The 22,610-nt window shown below is 37.7% G+C and overlaps 1 protein-coding gene across 1 annotated transcript in view; it reads left to right on the top strand.

Moving 5' to 3' along the window:
• Positions 1-22,610, top strand: part of NCKAP5 (NCK associated protein 5) — a 392,253-nt gene that overhangs the window by 343,288 nt on the left and 26,355 nt on the right. The window contains 4 exon segments of the mRNA XM_054208458.1: positions 14,258-14,572; positions 16,770-16,906; positions 19,070-19,199; positions 21,876-22,063. Coding sequence (XP_054064433.1) covers positions 14,258-14,572; positions 16,770-16,906; positions 19,070-19,199; positions 21,876-22,063 — 770 coding nt within the window.

A 22,610-nucleotide genomic window follows, 5' to 3' on the forward strand; every position in this document is an offset into this window, starting at 1 on the left:
ATGATTTTTTTTTTTTGTCACAGATATTTCTATGTGTAAATATGTTATTCACCATAGTGGATTTCCATTCTATCCTTAGCAATTTCTAAATGAATCAAACAAGCACTTGTAGTCCAAAGCACTGAAGTTCAGGGAGTACATGAAAGCATGGACAGTTCATCTAAAGGAATTATTTTATTGAACTGGAAATTTTTTTGCTTTCAAATGTTAGTTTTGTGTCACTGATTGAACAAAAAGGCCAGATTAATTCTTTAATAAAAGCATGAGCTTTGACATCAGGGACATCACTGCAGGTTGGTTTTGCCCTCAGAATGACATCACTGGTAAAAATAAATTTAAAAAGTCTGAATAGACCTGCAGTTTGTTTGAGCATCGTGGGTACTCTAGAGAGCAAATACTTGATAACACAAAAATTGTTAGTAGCAATCCCAAATCTATCTGGGTGGCGTTGGTACTATCTGCTCCACTGGAAGCACCAGATGCTACCTGCTGAAGTTGTATGGGGAGTTAATTCCCTGAGGCAGGCTGGGGTTAGAAAGATTCACAGTAGAAAGATTCACAGTTCTTGGAAAGAAATTATCCAACTGTGGCATTGACCCCTATTGTTTGTTTGGAGTATTTCAGGTGAAATTCAGAGCCAGATGAAGATTACGAAGATAAATGTAGTCAATATTTTTGGAACTTTGAAGAAAGACTTGGGTCTAATTTTGGTCAAATTTTCATTAGAGGTCCAGGTCACTTGCTCAAAATTGATTCATCCAACATTAAATGGGAGCCTTGTAGATACTGGCATTTCTATAATACAGAGAAAACGCCTGCAGATACTTAAAAAGCTTTTGAAAAGTCTCTAGCTAGGTAGAGGGTTGGGCTTCCACACTATCAAAGCAACATTAAAAGTGCATTGTAGACTTTGGTGCTTTGTGCTAGAACAAAAACACACACTGAGGTCAAGGGATTCTTTTGTAGCTCTGCTGTAGCCCAGCGCTCAATTCCATTAAAGTTCTTGATAATCATCTGCCTTATAGCAGGCTTTATAATCTTTTTTTTCTACTTTCCAAGAACAACCTTGCAGAAGGGTTTTGCAGTTTAATTTAAAGGCTATCTGGTCAGAAAAAGGGAGGTCTGTCTTTTAAGCAACTTTTTGGAGATTTTTTTTCTTTAGAGAACATCCCGTAGATGCCCAATGTTCCAGAAAGGAAGTGTTGTTGGTAGTTTATATGGTGTGTTGTGTTTTAAAGTACATTCCTTTAAGCTTTATATGCAACAAAGAAAAGTGATCAAACTACATTTTCAGTGGAAAGCAGGAATGTCCTTCACAGCAAGTTTTACAGATAAGTTGCTAGCACCTTGATAGCAATTTTACAGATATACCAGTAGCAAACATAGGACATATAATACGTTGTACATGTAAGTGGGTTTGACTTAAAATGAAATGTCAGCGTTACAATTATTTGTATTGTAGTATCAAAATACTAAAGATGATAGCCTTATCTGTGTATTCTGGTATTGTTTTATTCAGCACCCAGTAGCCATACTATGAGACTATATAAGCATAAAAAGCCACACTTGATAAGCAGACTTTTCTATGAGGAGGAGGACCTGCATTCGTTCTAATACCCCAGCTTAATTTGTTTCTCTCTGGCTCCTCTTTTCTGTCTGGTTCTTCTGTATGGTTTTCCTGCAGATATACCCATTTACTGCCAAGATATTTTTTACTCACCTTTCCCCTCATGTTTGTTCACCTGCATCATTTAAAACTGGTTGTCACTCTTTACTGCTTGTGTGGTGCCTCATTACCTGACTCCCCATTAATGTAGACCACTATATAGAGCCTGTCTTTTTTGTTCCATACCGATACCATTTCTAAACAACAGATCCTTGCTCCGGTGTCATCTGCCTTTTTTATCTTGGTTTCTTTCTGAAATCTAGATCTGATGAACACTGGAACTGAAAAAGTATGTTTCAGATTTAATTTCTGAATGTGCTGTTTAATGCACATACTCATAATGCTTAATTATCCAATTGCCAATGAATTGATGAAGCCTGATGAAAATAATAGCACTTCATTTGCTTGTTGAATAAGCTTGTACCCAGCTTCCAGTAAGAGAAGAAAAAGTACTGGACACCCCCCTCTGACAAACAAAAGACTTGGGTTTATCCACCATTATGTAAACTACTTAAACTTTGGGTGTTTTTACTGGAGTACTAAGTAAACAGCTGTTGAATTCATGTTTTCTCATTCTCAGGGAATGGAAATAGATGTGAAGGAAACAAGCCTGATTAATGTGGTAAATACATTAAGTCTGACATGCATCATCCTAAAACATGTCCATTAAGCCTGACATATTTGAGCAAACACATTTACATTAAAGAACCCTCAAAACCTGGAGGCAGATTAGGTGAGGTCTGTAATGAATTACTGAGATAAATGTAACAGAATAAGTGACAGAGGAAAGATGGTGAACAAATTGATCTGCATTACAGCCTGTGCATTCAGGAAAGAGAGGTGATCCACATCACTGTGGAGAGGCAAAAGGATAATCCAGAAGTTGCTTAAATGTCAGGCAAATCCTTGGACGCTTCTAATGCATTTAATGAAGAACAATATTCAACTGATAAAATGTCTTTTGACTGCAAAAGAAATCCTCTCCTGTCATGGAGTCTCAATGCCTGAGAAAACAACTTATCACTGTCAGTGTTAATTCCTTTCATCAGGCCATTGATAGAAGTTGAGAAGAACCATTTAGCAATCGTCTTATCACTGATACAGCAGTTGAATCATTCATTTACACATGATCAGATAAAGGAAAAATGTTTGTTTTATCTTCCCCATCCACCCAGTAAAGCCGTGAAATACCTAGAAGTCTCTACCTGTGAGGCTGCTGTCTGTAAAAGCCATCAAACAAAACCAGTTATCACCGAATCCATTTCCAATCTGGGTCTGTTCCTGTTTCAGATCTGCATGCTCAAAAAGTTATGTTTTGATACAAGTTATGACAAGGTATGAGATTTTCCGTGAATCCCCTATACATGAGTAATGGTACAAGTATGCATGTGTTCGTTTGTACAGCAGTAACAAAGCCATTTTCTAAAGCCCTGTGTGCGTGTGGAAGCTGGGGGTAGGTGTTAAATCTGTAGGTGCTGACTGTATTGCTTTAGTAAGCGTGCTTCCTGGGCTGGAGCTTTGAAATGGGACTTCAGTGTAGCAGGCGACTTAACAGCAACCTCACTTGCTACATCTAACCAGCTAGGACGTTAATCCAAAGGACTAGGTTCCCAATTGCTAAAACAATGATGAATTAATAAATACTAAAATAAGCTGCTTGCCTCTAGCAACATCAGGATCCAAACTTGTTCATTAAAAAAAACCAAACCAAGCCAAAACAAAAAAGTCTCAAAACCTAGTGCCATAAGGGGCCTGGAAGATATGGAAGAGACCTTCACAATCTCCTTATCTATCGTGGTCTCACTGCCCTCAGAATACTTCAAACAGGAGATGTGTGAAAGTCCACAAACAGAACTGAGGTCAGCTGGGTAAAAGGCAAGGTTCCTCAAAGTTTATGCCATTTCATGCCTCCATCTAATATTCCCAAAGCATTTACGTTTTAATACAATTATCAAGCACTGTTTTTCCCAGTTTGTACTTCAAATTCTTCACTTTCTGATTCTTCAACAGCACTGAAATTACCTATGTCTATGGTTTACTTACTTTTCTGAACGAGAGTAGCTAAAATGAGGCATCGCTGAGGGGAAATCTTCTTTAATAACCAGTAGGCATTGCAAGAACAACTGACGGTCGTGTGTGTAGAAACTTACACTAGAAGCACATAGGTTGGAAGTCCTCCTGCTCAGGGACTTCATTAGTTGAGTTTTTAGTATCTTCAAGCATATTGTTCTAAATCTGTCCGTGACCAATGCGCCATTTCTTTGTGAGGCTTTACACAACATTTAGCAGTCCTGTGTGCTTATACTGCAGTACTCATGTTACTGAAGATATGGGGTGGTCATGCTGTTGAGTGGCCTTCCAGGGCGATGTGGAGCCACATTCTGCATGTACCATCCCAGGACTTGCTCATCAGAAACAACTCACACGGATGTATAAAGCTGGTTAAATATCCTCTCGTTCTACTGAATTGCTCTGCATCTTTTCAGTGGCATTTTATTAGTGCGTGTTTTTCGTACGGGTGAGACGGTGAACAGGCTTTGCAGAACAAACAGAATTTGCAGAATGGAGAGACCTACGAGAGGAACAGTATTATGTGGGTTTGGGCCACTGGAAATGGGGTGAATAGTGTCTGCTGTACTGTGTTCTTCAGTCTTGTTTGGCACTTGGGCATTTCTGCAGGGATTAATTTTGAAGTGATGGTCTGAAGGAGCCTATAATAATAGAGTGAAACTTTCTGTGTATTTTTCTAGTTGTTACTTATGTTCCTTGAAGATGATGGAGAACCTTGCCAATGTGAATAATAAGAAACTAACGTCCATTAGTGTCTTCTAATTTATGTCAGCTTACCTTCTTCACAGTCTGTCAATGACAAATCATTTCTTTGTACTTTAAAAGATAGTACACATAGCACTTGTCTAATTGCCAATTCTTTTGCAGCACCGCTGCAGTCTACTGTCTGGCTTTTCGTCCTTCTGTGGAGAGAATTAATACTTTGGATCAACACTTTCTTATTAGCCACAATGATTTGCTGTTAATTTCCTTCTTTGTCATTACATTTATTCACCCAGAAGTACCAAATTTTATCACTAGAACGAGAAGAAGCGTGGCTTTTTACACATTATGTATAGGATAAAGTCTAATTATTATTCAAGATACTGAGAATCTGCTGGTCTCATTCAGGCTTAAAATGTCAATTAAACAGGATGGCCAGGTTCTTCAACTCCGAAGTTAATGCTGCTATGCTGATTTACACTGCTTTACAGTCTGGCCCAATCTATATTCGTTTTTATCCCTCAGATCAGGACTGTGCCTGATTATCATACTTACTACAGGATAGTACATGCCAGTATTCTCTATAACAGTATGAGACCTTCTATTTGAAACTTTTCTACTTTACATGGTTTTTGCTTCTGGCTAGGACCATCTGTAGATGTGTGTATGAAGCCTCAGTCATGCATTTCCTATTAACTCTAATTCATATACCTGAAGTACAACTGAGCAAACTGAAAAGCATTTTGAATGAGTATGTGTTGAGTTATTGTAAACATTTATTTCAACTGTGCTCATGTGGACTTTGTGCTCCATTTCTACAATGACATCTAGTAGAATTTTTGTGAAAAATACATTTTCACCTGAGTTATCAATTATACCAATTATATATCAAGCCTTTCAGTCCTTAAAGGGGGCTTATAAGAAAGATGGGGACAGACTTTTTAGCAGGGCCTGTTGCAATAGGACAAGGGGTAATGGTTTTAAACTGAAAGAGGGTAGATTTAGACTAGATAGAAGGAAGACATTTTTTGCAATGAGACTGGTAAAACGCTGGCCCAGGTTGCCCAGAGAGGTGGTAGATGCCCCTTCCCTGGAAACATTCAAGGTCAGGTTGGACGGGGCTCCTGATGTTGTTGAAGATGTCCCTGCTCGTTGCAGGGGAGGTTAGATTGGATGACCTTAAAGGTCCCTTCCAACCCAAAGTATTCTATGATTCTATGTTTCTATAAATAATAAACCCTCCTTTCTTGGGCTTTGCTACTTATAGGTACAATTTCTGAGAACTGGGATATGTCTTTTCTGTTAGAGAACAGCAAATAAAGGGAAGCATCTGCCCATGCCTTGAATGAGCAATCCCCAGTAAGGTGTTCCTTAGACAGTGTGCAATTGTTAGCTCCCAACCTTTACATTTCAGGGTACTAAGGGAAACAGAAGGCTATTCTTTCTCAGTGAAAGAACGTGGAAAAGCCACATTTCTGCATTGCAGCAGATCTGTTGCTTACCTTGGATTCACATCTTGCATCAGATGTGAGAACTTCTCTTTCTTCTCAACTATTACTCATCTATAAGGATTTCTTAAAGATAGTTGCAAATCTGTAAGGCTGATTGGCAAGTGCTGAAGTAAAACCAAAGGGGGACATACAGCCAAAAAAGAAGAGTGATAGCTCTCCAAAGTATTTCTAGGCTGGCCTCGTTGACAGCCAGGCTGCAGCTGGACTGTGTTTAGTTATCTTCTACGCAGAGCTTAAAGTTGCTCTTCATGTGAATTATAAGTCTCAGTATTTCTTTTCTAGTAGGACTAAAGTAGATTTTTAGAAAGAAAGTGTACAGTGTAATACAGAGGGATTATTCCAGACATCATCAGTTGTGGGACTTTCCCAGGTGGAAGCTGCATGTATTTATCTATTTGTGTATTTATGACCTTTGTATTTAATAGACACTGAGAGATGTGGAGTAGAAAATTCCAAGAATTATCCAAGTTCTTTTTCCAACTCATTTCAAGTTTTGTTCTCCATTCTTTCACAGATGCAAGGAAGGGATCTGAATGCCTGGAGGGGGATGGGAAGTACTTATTGCAAATAAAAAATAAATCTATAGATGACTGCCAGACTGGAGTACAAGATTATTAGTACTCACTAATAATTAAAACTAATCTTTTGACTTACTAGTATTTTAAGGTGGGACTGGAATTAAAATGAGGCAGCAATTATCTGTTTCAACTCAGAAAATATATTTCGAAGATGGGATTGTGGTCATGGAAAACTGTGAAGATAACTGTCAAACTATTGGACAAATGACATATTGAAGTTGGTGGGTTTTGCAAAAAAAAAGCTTGACTAGGAAGAAGCAATAGAACACTGAATAAGTCGGTAAAGTCTGTATTTATGGTGTTTGTTATTGATATTATAAATAAGCATAAATTGTAATCCGAGATTCAAGCAGCCATGAATGTAGATTGATGGATCTACATTGAAAATACACTGCACAGTCCTCCCGTTTACCCTTACTTAGTATACACTAGAAATAATTCCATTTCACCAATGCAGTACCCATGGGAGTATCAGGGCTGTGAAAACTCATGTCTTTTCTAGTTTTACCTAGGATAGCCTTCGGGGTTTTTTAGTTTTGCATACTAGTTGTACTTCAGATCTAGATAGAAAACAATAATGCATTCATCTTTGACTAATTGGATCAAATTATGGTATAAACCCAGAAGGAATAATCTACTTTAAATTGACATTGATTTGGCAGAAATACATTCATTTTTTTGTGGTTGCTTTAGCATTGCAGATGAAGAGAAGGATGTGCAAATAAAGAGATCTGTTTTACCATCTGTAGTTTAAGTTCTTCCTGCCAATGCCACATGTAGCTTAAAGATGTTTATTAACTGATAAAGCAATTTTGCAGAGACCTAGTTACATTTGCAATATTATTCTGAAAAAAGAAAAAGTGCTAATTAATAATTTGGCATGTTTCAAAATACTAGAAAAATTGTACTCCCTTTGTGTGTCGGAAAAAACCAATTACATGTTCTCTGGTTCCATGTGTCAGCTTAGTAGGAAGCCTTGAACTTTATAATGCAAAGAAAGGTAATTTGTTAGAACTTCTGTATTCTGTTACTGATGGGAATTATGCCCGTTTATTTTTTGTGTCCTAGATACTCCTTGAAGAAAGCCCATTCAGTGATACATATCTCTCAAAACTTTCTTTAAAGGCTGAAGTGAGTCTGTACTTCTGAAAACAGCTTGCTGGAAATTTCCCAGTGAAACTGTTCTTGATACAGAGCTATTTTTGACTGATACTTTTTTTCCTGAAAATGTCTGCTTTCTGTGGAAAATTCTGGTGGTTCCTCAAAGATTTCAGCTGAAATTTGTGTCAATCATGCGCAGTTTTGTAGGCCAAAACTTGCAAATTTATGTGAGGAAGATCTCAAACCAGCTGTAGTGGTGAGCACAAGGGAGAATTCCACATTTTTCATGAGATGGGATGTTTCTTTGAAAGAAAATGCATCACTCCGCTACTAGCATTATACATAGAAAACCTACTGTAAGCAGAACTACCTGTGATCTTTTTGACCTAAAATACGGTTGTCCTCTTTGTTACTGTTTATTTTTAATGTTAAGATAGATTGGCCGTCAAAGTTAAGTAACATACACACTTCTGCAACTTTCCTACCTCCAAACAGAAACTTAGTTTGTGTCAGACATTTGAAGTAAAGATAATGTCTGTTTGCAATAATTGCTTCTGGTATCCATCAGTATGTTTCACTAGTGAGATTGTGGTTCTACCTGACAGGGAATGGCTGAGGTTATTGAGCTGCTTCTGGAAATCCTGACCCCCTCAAGCAGCACTGAGAGGTGGCTGCCCTCTCTCAGTCATGGCACAAGTCAGGAGAGAGGCAAAACTTTACTTACAACACAGTAGGGCCTATAATTATTTCCTCTTGGGACCTTTATGTCCTTCCCTCTATGCTCACATCCAGAAATGTCTCGCCTTATTATGTTTAATTCAAAGTGGCTGAATTGCCTGACCATTTTGAATTACATTATGTATGCACATAAGACAATATACCTGCTTAACAGAATTGTTGATCGACACCTTATTTTAGCTCTGTGGGTAAAACTTTTGATCTCGTGGTTTCTGTAAAGATTTTTATGGATGATTTAAGCATCATATTAAAGCTCACATTTTGTTTTAACTAGATGGTCAAAATAACCATGAGTGAATATATAGATTTCTTCAAAGTATAACAGTCCCTATGTAAAGAAAGACTGGTATGTGATTTGTGAATAGACTAAGCATCTGTGAAACTCTTTTTAAGATACAACATAAAAAGACTTTATTAGAATATGAATCTTTATTTTACCTGAGGAAACATTTTTAAACACTCTCCAGTTACTCAAGTAAAGGTTTTTTTAGAATAACGAGTCATCAGATCCCCCTTAGTAAAAGTATCATTTCACATTATTGAAGAACTGTGTATCAGAAGCTGTGTTTAAAAGCTATATCATCACCTTATGTCTTCGCTTGTATGAAATTCATGAAATCTCTTGGATATGTGCTAGGACTCAACATAGGTTTACAGAAGTTCAACATTAGAAAGACTAACATGTACCTAATCTAAAAGTGGGACAGATTTTGCTCCATTGCTTATTTTGAGTAGTACCCTATTTTGCAACCATCAGCATAGAACCTAGCCTGAGAGAGGCTGGACGCACGTTTCTTGTGTTGTGCTGGAAGCAATTCCCTTCATAGTAGCTGTTCCATGTTTTCTTTTTTTTTTTTTCCCAAATGGATTTTTCTTTCACATGCATTGTGTAAAGATTAACAGAGAAGGTTGCTATATACAACATAAAACAGCACGGTACCAGGTCAGTCTGAGAGCTCCTCTCACTCACAGAGTGACCGATACCAGTGCCGCTGAAGGAACACAAAAGCAAGGTCAGCAGTCAGCTTTCCTGTGTATTCTCTCCCAGTCTCCAATGATTCGTACCAAAGGTAGTTTCTGAGCTGGAGGTGGTGTGTTTATGGTATCTTTGTGGCAAATGTTTCAGAAGAAATTAAAAAAAAGTTGAAAAATAATTAGGTTTGATGATCTGTTGCTGATATTTAAGTTGCATTTTTACATAGGCGCAAGAGAATGCCCTAAAAGACTGTAATGAATTCTAGCTTGTCAGTTCTCATCAGTGGGCTATGTTTACTTCTAACTCTTTAATTTTTGCATTTCAAAGATATAAAAAAATGCACAGAAGGAGCTGCTATTGTAATTTTCTCCAGTGATGATCTCATTTTTAGAATTCCTGATACCTACCAGCCTGAATGTCCCTTTTCTATTCTTCCCTTGTTCATACCCTCAGAACGGCACACAATTTTCAAAGATCTTTTTTATTCCATCTCATTTGGGTGCTGACTCTATGTTGAAGAGGTCTTGATGGTCTACTGATAGCAAAAGACTCTGGCAAAACACCAATGATGTTGGAATACACCAAAGCCTGTCCAACTGTAAAAATTACCATCATGTCCAGCTGATGTAGGACATGAACTGCATGACCACCTTGCCTGTGAAAATATTAAATCTGAAAATTATTAAGGAGTAGAGTGTTCAACAAACTTTCAAAAAACTTTCCATGCAGTTCTAACTCCTTTTGCTTAGTGGCTGAGAAGCTTCTCAACATTAAAGGTGTTCTTCAGATTGGCCACAACGCCCTGTCATCACAAGATTCCCTTGCAGTAAGGAGTTTCTTGATCTCCAAGAAATTTCTCTAAATCCTTCCTTATTTCTTTTTTCAGTTTTGAGAAATATTGCTCTACAGTAGGACTTCCAGGGACTTTGTTTTCTGCCCAGACTCAAGTCTACATGATGGGAGGGAGGGAAGGAGCTATTTCTATGTTTCAGGCTTTTGCTTCTAGTCCTATTGTTCAGTGGAACGGCAGATGGTGAGTCTGTCTGTGTCCACTATAAAAACTAATACCGTTGTGGGACCTTCTTTCCTGGCGGGGAAAGAGGCAAAAAGAAACAGAATCAGGCAAGGAATTTGGCTTATATGCCAGGGAAAATTTGCAAGCAAAAGCAATTAAGCTCATATATAACTCTTTTCAGACTTTAATGTTTTGCAGAATCGTTTTTCATCTATTGAGTAGTACTGTCGCAGCATCAGAGATTTAACTTTACATATTTTCATTATGCAGTCTTGTGCAGCTTTCGCTGATAACAGTCATTTGAAGTGTCAGTGCAACTGATGAAATCAGATGGACCATGAACGGTTTGGTTTGAAAGCTGTCACTGAGATATATAATGTATTTTTTTATTTTGCAGTTGCTTCATAAAAGTTTAAAAACAACGCAAGATAATGTATATTCATTCATTCAGTAATACAAATTGTTCTGAGAGATAGTTTTCTATTTCTATAATATAGCTTTAGGGGTGAATTAGTTACTTTTATTAGTGAAAAATTAACATGTATAAAGAACTTTGTGGTATATTCTGTAGATTTAGCACTAGCGTTTTGAGAATTGCTCAACATAGCTGAGTCACAGGATTTTTCAAAAATCTGTCTTCGAGTGTCACAATGGGAGCTGCTGAGCTTTGAGTACTTTGAAAGCCAGGCCCTTTTGTGGTTGTTCAGAATTAAAAATTAGTGAGCTGTTTTAAGAATCTGTTTTCCACATGGTGTATTTCCTTTATCATGGATAACGTCTCTATGAAGGAACATCTCTATAATCGATTAAAACTATTTTTCCTTTTAATTAAATGTGACACTGCTGGTGTGCTCCTCCATCACTCTTCCAATTATTTTGGGAACAGCAGGAGACTATTTTCTTGGAAATACGGCCCTCGGTATTCATTTCTTTTGATTTTATGCCGTTGCTTTCATGGTCCGTTCCTAGACATACACAAGGTAAGAGTGAGTAAGACAAATCCTTATGTCATTTTAAGAAACAGGACCGTAGAAGATAAAACAGGGTTCATCTTCCAGTTTGCCCTGAGCAAAAGACTGAGCTTTGCTCTTTGGTATAGATTTTGAGTCTACTGTAATAGACTCACTCCTGTAATAATTAGGAGGGACGGACTTTTTAGTGTCTTAGAGAATGCTTGAAAAGGAAACAATGCTACAAAATCATTGAAAGTCCCTGAGGAACTGGGTTGCAAAATCAGGTTCAGCATTAATCATACAGAGAGTAGAGGGGAGATTCTTCAGATTTTTGTTTTCAGTGTGCGCTTTTCTGTGGTGCTTCCAGTTTCTGCCACGTCTCTTCTGAAGAGCTCTGCCTATCCAACATAACCAGTTGCACAAATGTCTTTCTTCTGGTCAAGTGGAAACTAATGGAAGTCCTTTCTTATTCTATATTTCCCTTGATGTACTAACTCTGTCCCTGATAGTCATTAGTTGAAGCATTGCCTGTCCATGAGCTAACACGCTGTTTAAGCTTGATTATCTACAGAGTAAATGGCAAGGACAGACACCTAGCATTTTAACTTACTTTTCTGCACTTTGTTATATCCTGAAAGGAGCACTTCACCCACTTCTAGCTAGGCATTTTACTGTTCAAAAACAAAACAAAAAAATATTCTAGGGAAAGGATAACTGCAGTAAGAGGGTTCAGTGTCTGGGATACCTCCCTTTGATGCAGCAGATCCAAATATAATTCTCTTCTTTTTCACATTTCCTGGATAACCTTTAGCAACTTCTAAAATCATTATGGCACGTTAGCTCAAAAATGTCATGGAAAACCTAGTCACCAGCTACCTGTGGCTTCCACACCTTATCTTCTTTTACCTATTGTCATGGTTTGGCCTCAGACGGCAACAAAGAACCACGTGCCGCTCGCTCGGGCTTTCCCAATAAGGGAAGAAGCAGAAGAAAAAGGCAAAACTCTTGGGTTGAGACAAAGGCAGTTTAACAGAACAGCAAAGGGAACAAGAAAACAACAACAATAATATGGATAGAGGAATATGCAAACACGATTACGGAACTGCAGCTCCCCAACCAGACCCCGGATGCCCCAGCCGGCTCCAAGTGGCGACTTCCTGCCCCGGCAGCTCAGGGTGGGCCTGGCTCACATGGGGTGGGATACCTGTGTCCCTGCCGGAGCCTGGGGAGAATTAACCCTGTCCCCGCCGGAACCAGGACACCTAAGTAAAGAATTAATTGGGATGCAGCAATTGTGTGAGAGAAATCAGTCACTTGTTGCCCTTTTTGAAGATAGTGTGGAGTTCATTTTGCTGTGGCAGCTCAGCGAGGCCTTGCAAGGTTAATGTGCTCAGTATGACTTTCAATCTTTCTTTCATCCTGAGTGACGAGGATAAGGTAATGAGGACCGTGTAAATATAGACTGCTCCTCTTCTGACAAGAACCAGGAAACATAAATAGACATCTAATTTATCTCTAAGTAATTTCTTACTTGCTATCAAATAAGGCCCATTGAGATTAAGATATTAACAGAAAATGACCACGTTCGTGTTCTTATTTCAAAAACAAACAGGCAAAGCCCATAGAAGACAAATATTTCTGAATTTCTGAGAGGATTAGAAACACTGCAGAGGAAAAAATAATGAAAATGACTTGACAGAGGACCGCTAACGACAACAGACTTAAATAACAAATGGGCATATCATTAAAAAAAATCAATACTCAAGAACACAGAAAATAGAGATGGGAAAGATATATTGAGTCATATTCTGCATCTCCTGCTAGAGTACAGTTGTTCACTGCAGTATATCTTTTATCCAGTGTAGTCTTAAATTGTTCACAGCAATGGAAATTCCTCTACCTCCTTTGGGATTGTCTGCCACAGACTGAAGATCTCATTGTCAAGGGATGTTTCCAGACATTTAACCTAAATTATGCTCGTTTTCCAGCCATTAGTGCTGAAGTTCCCTCCTTGGCGTTTGTACCTCTCAGAAGGACTGTGCCATCATAGTCCCTTTGATATTGTTTGCTCATTATACAAACAAAAGGCAAGTCTCTGGAAATCTCTAGAAAATGACAGGGCAGGATGGTGCTGTTACATCGTAGCTGCCAGAATAGCAATGTGCAGCTCTCCACACTTGCGTCTTTCTCTGTTCCATGGTTAGTAGAGCACCTTTGCAGGAGGATGAATTAGCTGGAGGGCAGTGTGTGACTATACTGCTTCCAAACTAATTACTTAAGGTGTCCTTCTCTGGCATTGTGTTGGAAAGTGTACGCTTACCCAAAATGGGATGTGCAGAATGAGAGCGTAACAAGGTAAACAAAGGCATGGCTGTTGCTGTCCAAGTTTTTCAGGATGCTCTGAGAGATGGCTATCTCTAGGAAATTTCTGTAGATCTTTATTTTGTGTAAGAATAAATGATACATTTCAATTAACGCCTTCTTGTAAGAGAAACCATGAAGAAAGCAGAGGTAGGGAGAGACCAAGCTTTTGTGGAATGTGGGTTTATGTAGGAAGAAATGCATTGCACTACTCGATCCCTCACATTGGTACTCTTCAGACTTTCTGTGGGCCTTCAAACTAAATTCAACTGTAATCACTTTCTGGGACGTGCCCTTCTTATTCATTGTCACATTGCAACTCTGAAGCAGGCCAGTTTCAATGTTTCAGCATCTGTTAGTTCAGTTTCACCTCAAAATGGTATTTCACTGTATTCTGTTAGATAGGTGTATTGTGTCAAAAGCATACAAGTGATAGGTAACAGCATACTCACAAAATGCAAAATGTTTTTTTTTTCTTGAAACCTTCCCTTGAAGATGCCCGTTTTTCCCATAGACCCTTTCAGTGTCTTTAAATACCAGCGACACCTTTAGCTCCACCCTGTCACACAATTTTCCTGTGTCTTAGAGTCTTGCTGCCAGATGAGGACACTGGACAGCGGGATTGGAACCTTCCCCCTCCCCGACTCAGGGAACCGATCTACGGGGCGACACGTCTCTAAGCAAGAATCTACCTTGGAAACAGAAGTCCTTGCACCATCTGAGCAAGTTCTTCTTTCAGATCCTTCAGTAAAAAGCAAAACTCTTGAGCGAGAAGTGCCTTCAATAACTAAGAGCCAGGAGTCTGTGGAAAGCATAATTAGTCACTCAACGTCTGATCCAGCCATGACTGCCAAAGGTATACGACCTTTTCAGAGTCGCCTTCCAAAACCAGCTTCCTCAGGTAAAATGTCAATTACACTGAAAATCACATTATTTCTGTCCTGACATCAGTTTTGATTAGCAGAAGTCTTATAATAATGACAATTGATAACAGAAAATGTTAAATGCAGAGCAGAAGATATTCTTTTTATGAATTCATAAGGTTAACAAGTTTGTGACCTGAGCCATATGGAAATTTTGTTACACATAATGCTTATCTGAGGAAGAAAAATGTGTTAAGTACTTAAATCCTTTTCTCAAGAAACAGTATTTGAAGAAAAAAACATATGCCAGCCTTGGAATTTGACTTGAATAAGAGTGCAGATGTTCAGCAATACTCAGGATCAGATTTTGCGGCAAAGTACAAAGCATAGCCATGTTGTGACATAGGAGAAAAATATTCATAAGGGCTTGTTTTTGAAACCAGATTTGGACTAAGGACTCATCTGTACTCAATGCCTAAATTCTGTCCCAATGAATATATGGCCTTGACCTCAAACAAGGCTCTCATTACTACATTATACAAATACATTTCTATATACAAGTATAAAATAACTTACTTTCACTTATCAGCTACGTGTGTGTTTAAACTATAAAACAAAAGCTGACAAACAAATAAAAGGACTAGCAATTCGGCAAAGCACCAACAAATAACTTTGTATTAGTAAATAGTTCCATGGAACTCTGTGCAATTCTTTATAAATGCACACTGACCATTTATATACATTTTTGAAGGTTTTTGCGTTATTAATATCTATGTCAATAACATTAGAAATCATTACATATAGGGTTTATAACGGAATTTTTCATAGTCAGCATGATAGATATGGTACAAAACGCAGTAAAAGTAATTGGTTTAATGGAGAAGAGTATTGTTTTATCTTGGCCAAATGCAATGTCATGTATTTATTGGGGTTATGGTTGTTAGAACTTTGTCAGCATAAGTATTTATTGCTCCTATAAAAGTTGTCAGTGTTTAAATTGCATAAATCTGTATCACTCTGTCTATAAGAGAGATTCCATGTAATTAGCATCTAAGGTTAAATATCAAGTTTGAGCTTAGTTTAAGGCCATCAAATATGTGTTCGGCTAATGAGGTGATGTATATTGAGCCTAGGAGGAAAGAAGCCTCTTTTATATCATCATAAGATGCATAACAGAAGAATTCTAATTAAACATCTTAGAACTTAGTTGATTTAGCAGTATTCCCAGTGCAGTATTGTTGTGGTATAATAGATTGCAAACACACATTGCACGCTTCATTGCAGACTCCCCAACTTGTTTCAAATCAAACCTAAATAAAAGATATTTTAATATTTAGTATTTTTTAAATACATGCACTGTTAATTAATGGTAGAGCTAAGAAGGATTCAGAAGAGAAATCTTAGTTATAGATTATATGCTACATGCTTGAATAGCCACATGTGTGACCTCAATTCAGCAGTGTGCTATAGAGTAGAGTCCATGATTAAACACTGTCATTATAACAAATTGAACAGAAACTGCAAGCATTGAATTGCTTCATAAGAAGTCAGTAGCAGTAAGACTGTTCTGATCTTAATGCTAATATTCGCTGCACCAACCTTGTAAGGTTTGTATCTTAATTAAATTGTCATGAAGAGGTGTTAAAAAAAGGTAGTATACATCAGATGGTGGGGTCAACTCATTCTTTACTAGAATATTTTCATTCGATTCTTCTCTCCCTCACTTTCTCATCCAAATTACAATTATCACTCTATTTCATATGCACCATCTATCTTCTTTGATGTTCCGATTTTGCATAGTGCAAATATAGCAAATAAAAAGGCTAGCTGATTGAGAATTTCTGCTAGAAAGGTACTTCTAATTATATTTATGTTAACAGACTGTTCTCTCTCTGAGAACATAAAATAGCAAAGCAGATCCTACAACGCCTAGAAGTAGTTACTGAATGTTGTTTCTTATTTGAAAGAGTATATATTTTAAAACTAATAGAGGGATTTAAATCCATGCCTTCCTCTTCTCTTGTTGACTGGAAAAGGCTTTGGATCAAATTCTGCCACTGTAGTTGTCAGAATTTTTCCAGTAAGTTAGTAAGTTGTTCCTTTGAGTAGTAAGAGTTTATTTGACATAATGAAAGTATCATGACTTGCCCCCAGTTTTTACTGAATTATAATTGAAACACTGTCATGAAGATGCTGATGAGACCTACAATTTAAATAATGTCTCTCTTAATTCAGGAATAATTAACCTTGCAAAGCAAAGTGAACAAGAACCAAGTTCTGTGACCTCTGCCTCATTAGAGCACACTGAAGAAACTGTGGAAAATAGACAAGTTCTTCCAGAGTGGACCACCAAGAAAACTACTAAAACAAAGGTACAAATTAAGTGTCATCTATTAAATGAGATATGTATTGTGGTGTAAAGAATCATAAATGGTGAATGTTTTTAATATAGCGGGGAGAGTAACTAGCAATTTAACAGCTACATTTCCTTTCTTGCCCTTCATTTGCAATCTCATTATTTATTATTAATAATAATACTTTTATTATTATTAAATAATAATACTTATATTAAATAAATAAAAATATTAAATAAAAATAATACTAAAAATAATTAATAATTATTAATAATAATACAGCACCCAAAGGTGCTTTGTCCTCATGGTTTATAAACATGTTTTAATTAAAAACCTCACAGGCATTTTATAGACAAGAAAATGGAGACCTTTTACCCTGTTTTTCTCTTCAAGAAACTTGATCTTGTTTGTTTGTTTCCGTGAGATTTGGATCTCTTTTTTATTCCCCAGGCCTAGGTTTCCTTGTCTGTCTGGCTGCGTAGCATGAGCGTTTGAACAGATGTGCTATGAAAGTATTGTGAAAGGGAAAATACTCTTCTTATATCTTTCTGTGTGGTTTTGGTTAATCCCTGCAGTGATCTGTCTGTCCATCAGTCTTTTCACGAAAACTGCAGAAAGAACAAACAGGCAAATGCATATACTTGTGTAATAAAAGCTAGTGCTGATGGTTGTCACGTTATTCATATTCAGCAATGCCTGGCTCTCAAGCCCTGAGAGAAGCACCGGGTCAGCAGGTTAGCAAAGAGAGAAAAAAACTTTATCATAAAGTGGGCATTAGGCAAGGAAATTGTCAGTCACTACTAGCTAATAAGCCTTATGTTACAAGAGGCTAAAAACATTTTGTTGAGTAACTTTTTTGCACGTCTGCTTTATCCATGTATTTAGTGACTGGGGTATCTCGCATGTTTTATATGGCCCATGCTCTGGATATTTAGAACAGAAATAGAGAGATACAATTACTTGTCTTGTGTATCATCGACAAACCAGTGGTGAATCCTCTGTAGTGCAGTAGTGTTGGCTTCCAAGTAATAACCACATCAGTGTGGTCGTCACCTTGAACCAGTCATGATGGAACACCTCCAGTCCCAAAACCATCTTAACATGATACATGTGCTATGGCTAATTAGTCTGCCTAAGAGTCAGAAGGTTACTGTGGGTGTAGCTGGAGTGAGTGTGTCTAAATGGCTTTGGGAATCCAGCTGACTTGCAATCTCCCAATTTTACGGGTAGTGTTGGGCATAGCTGGCTACATGCAGGTATGCTCAGGTCTGGTCCCCTCTCCACAAGTATGTACTTCCTATCAAATGGATGTCCTTCTGCATCAGGTAAAAACTGCAACATGGATGGGAAGACTGGGAAATTAATATCACTCTTTGAAAAACGGAATTAAAAACTTTTGAGCCACTAACAGGCAATTGTGTTTAGGATAGTAGGTGGTATTGTACCCCTAGATGCCATTAACTGCGCAGTATCAGGCCTGGCTTCCCCATATCTGTTTTGTGGGGTTTATTGTACTGAGCTGCTGCTCCTGAAAGGTTTAAGCCTTCAGGCCTTCCATGATTAGAAGCTGTCCAGAGCTGTCAGCATTTCTCTTTACTCCCAGAAGAAAACCCTTAGTGTTGCTTCCTGAGGAGAAATGGGATAGGAATCAGCTGGGAATTAAGGGCTCTCCAGTACTGCAATGTAAATGCCAGGAGAAGGGACATGAATTTAGGAAGAATTTAGTATTTACTGCTATAGAGAACGAGTGGTGTCTACTGACCATCCTAATTGCCTCTAGAATTGCTTGCAGCAACCCATTTGTGGTGTGATAATTTTATATGTTACGAATATGCTGTATTAAACATACTTGAGAAGTTTTAAAATTGAACTAGGTGGTTGAAATTATCTAAAAATGTTGGTAGATTTGAAAACAATGCTACAGTGAAAAATATGGTAAAATCTGCACTGTGCCTGCCAGACTTAACCCAGGACAAGAATGCGTTATTTCTCCCACATGGGACTGATGATTACTTACTTGAAGAAGTGGTTAGTTAAACTGGTACTGCAGACTTTTTTCTAGTTGAATTATCCATTTATACTGCATGATGAATATAGAGTGTTCCACTCCCAATATCATCTTTGGTGTTATTTTGATATATATGCATCATCTGAATGATTGCAATACCCTTACTTGTACAGGACATAGCTCTGAGAGTGTGTACTTACTCTGCGAGCAGCAGTGACACAGAGCCGGAGCCAGAGGATGAAACAAATTATTTTAAAACTGCAGAGGAGACTTTTGTAGAGTTAACAAAGAAAAACAAACAAGGTAATTGAAAATCTGTACGTAAAAATGTATATCCCTCATCTCCACCCTGACTCAGCAGCAGATAGTGTCCTTCATTGAACTTTCTGTCTAGATTTAACTTTCTAACCCCAGATATTCCTTCAGTCTAATTTTCCATTAGCTTTTTATTACTTCTTGCTTTTCTTCTGTGTATCTTTTTTTCCTCTCTTTCACAGTTTTTGCTAGTAGGGGCTTAACTTGTAGGTTTTCATGCATAAATCCCTGCAGTGTAAGTAAAAAGAAGTCTTCTGTTACATTATTACAAAATTTAAAAGGCAACTATAAAGATAGCTTCCCTTTTTTTCTTTTTAATTATAGTAGCCAGTTGAAATAACCCAATGATCGATGCCATAGTTTTCCAACCTCTGTATCAAAGTGATGTTGGTTATGGTGCCATAGTGAAGACTCTCATTGTCCCCTCTTTGCCATATAGCCCCCCCCCATATTGCCATTTTCAAGTATCAAACCTTTTTGCAAGAATTGATGGCAATTTGGAATTTACTGAAATCCAGTAGATAAAAACACATTAAGTGTAGTTCTTGAGATAATAGTTTTCTGTGTGTTTAATAACCCAAGAAATTGCTGTCTTGTCTTGACCACCAGCTTCCCATGCTGCAAGCCACCTTCCAGCGCAGCTGTGTGCCCTCTGGGAGGGGGAGGAGAGCGTGGCTCATATCCTTGCCTACGCAGCCGATGGCTTCCCTGCAGGAGATAAATTCTGGCAAGTGCAAAGGCCACTGCAAGGTCTCTGCACCACAGAAGCCCTGAGAGCTTAAGCAGTACTTCAGTGATTCATGGGATTTGTGCTGACCCTCTGCACAGCAGTGAGCTTGACCTAGCAGAGATTAGCACCTACAGTAGATACCACAGTGGTTACGGTATTAAAAATGCCGTGGACAGCTAGATACTGTCGACAAACGTACTGTGCTCTTTGGTGTCTGCTGGGAGTTGGGCTTAAACATTTGGCATTTCCCGAGCAAATCCATTTTTTGTGATTCCACCAGAGAGAGAGCAGAGTAGGAAGCTAGGAGGGTTTATTTACATTACTCCTGTAACTTTGTATTTTTAATCTGTAAGAAATGTTGCAAGTCATTTAACTCAGCCCATGTACACTTCTTTTTACAGATTTTGCTTTGTACAAATCAAGTTCTAGTACAAGAAAAATGTGTTTTGTTAAAGAGGTAGATAAGCATTTTTTTCTGTATTGATCACAATTTGCAAAAAAAAGAATTTTATCATGTGTAAGCAGTTGCATTAAATGGCAGCAGATTCCAAGTTTAACAACTAAGCATGACTTGAAGTCACCATTTTCCATAGCAAATCATTAATTTTGTGCATATGCCTAATTTTTGGGTGAGTAACAGAACTAAAATTCATAATTGTGATTGAGACAAGTAGAAAAGAAAATTATAAAGCATTATAAAGTACTTCTGCTGTGGTCATTCTTAATGGTCAGGATTTTTGTTCTGTGCTCTATAAATGCAATTCTCACATCGTATTAATAACAATACTTTATTCCATGCTGTGTTCAAAGATCTTAGCTTCTTTATGCACATAAGTGATATAACCTCAAAATATCCACATGAGGCTGTGGCAGGGGCCTTATAGAGAATATATAGATAATTATATTTATTAGATGAGTCCCCAAAATATTAATGAACTTTCACTGGTTGCACAGTTATAATGTTGGAGTGATTGGAGGGAAGCTGAGACACTGAATGCCCAATGCAAAGGCTATTAAAAGTCAATGGTAAGACCTGCATTGATTTAATGGGGTTCAGATGAGACTCCCAGCACATTGCCCAATGTTACGGAGAAAGTCAGTAGAATAGCAGGGAATAAGCCAAACATTCCAGGTTCTTCCATTTCAACCATGAAAATGTTTTGATTCCAGTTCCATTAAGGTTTTATCCTGATGTGATTCTGTTGGAGGCGCTGGAGGCAGAGGCTCTTCTAATGCTATAGGTTATAAGGCAGAGTTGAAGTTTGTGTAACAAAAAGTATGAGGAAAGAAGCTAATGATCATGTAGGCCTCCGACTCCTGTGTATTTGCATGAAGCTGCAGAAAATCTCTTTGCTTTTGTTCTGAACTTCTGAATGAGTTTTCAGCCTTGGACTTTGAAACTGAGATTTTATTCCTAATGTTCTTGTATTACAGTAGGATCTATAACAAATGGGTAGGACCTGTTTCTTACGGTACTAGTGTATTTTTTTATACTGTTGAATTCATTAGCTAAAAATGTAGTGAAAAGGAAAGAATTATCAAATATAGTCAAACTGAAAGACATGCTAAAGGAACTTAGCACATCTGCCATGTAAGGCTATTAAGATAGAAGAAGAAAATCTTACAGCAAATACATAAGTAGAGTGATCCCCCCAAATTAACCACCTCGTCTGTAATTTAAAAAGAAAGGAAATTAATTCTGGCTGTCTCATACCATCTCCTTCACCTTCAATATTAAATATGAACAGTCCCCTGTATATGCTTTGATTGGAGAGTTAGAACCTAGTATTTAATGCTTTTATTACATTGAATTCCAGATAGCTTAAAACATTTGAAATACATTTAAAAATTGTAAAATTACATTACAATATATGTAGACTGCATTTCATCAATTAAATATGCCATAACGATATTATTTTGAACATCTCTTACAGCTGAGCAGGAAAAACAAAATCAGAGAAAGTCGTTTCTGGGGAACCCGATGTCAATCTTGGATTTATACCAGCACAGTCTCTATGGCCATTTTGGAGAGGATGGACCTGAACAATTAACACATTACAGTTTAATTGAGCAGCTGAGTGGAGCTTCCAGTAAAGACATCAAGGGCAAGGAGAGCCCAAGTGTGAGTTACTGTGATTTTTATGTTGCTTCTCATTTTCTTCATTATTGTTTTTGTTTGCCTCGTGTCTTTTTCCTCAGTGTGTCGATTGATTACAAAAACCAGGCAGACTTGAAAAAAAACCAGCACAACCTGCACAAGAGTAAAGTTCTAAATATTTTTAGAACAGAATGTTACATTCTGATGCTCACCTGTCATAGAATTAGACTTCCAAAATTGACGAGTAGAGACAGGCTAGTGCTAGCACTCTGCCATTAGAGAGGAGTTGAAATCTAAGGCTAGCAAGAAAACACAGAATTCATCTTTTAAGGCTGCTCCTTCACATATAGTTAATGTGTATAGCACAACATGTAGTAAATGATTTAAACATCTAAAGTAGTATTCCTGAAAATTCAAATGGAACTATGCTATGGAAGTCAGCTATCCTTCTGATCTCTTTTGAAATAACTCTTGGTGTTAGCTCTGAAATTCCTGATTTGAGGGTTTTAAACATTATTTTGATGAAGATCAGTCCTGATCTGTTCCTGACCAATCCAGATCTTGATGCTAA

This window comes from Rissa tridactyla, chromosome 7 (genome assembly GCF_028500815.1).
Source record: "Rissa tridactyla isolate bRisTri1 chromosome 7, bRisTri1.patW.cur.20221130, whole genome shotgun sequence".
NCBI classification, from domain to species: domain Eukaryota; kingdom Metazoa; phylum Chordata; class Aves; order Charadriiformes; family Laridae; genus Rissa; species Rissa tridactyla.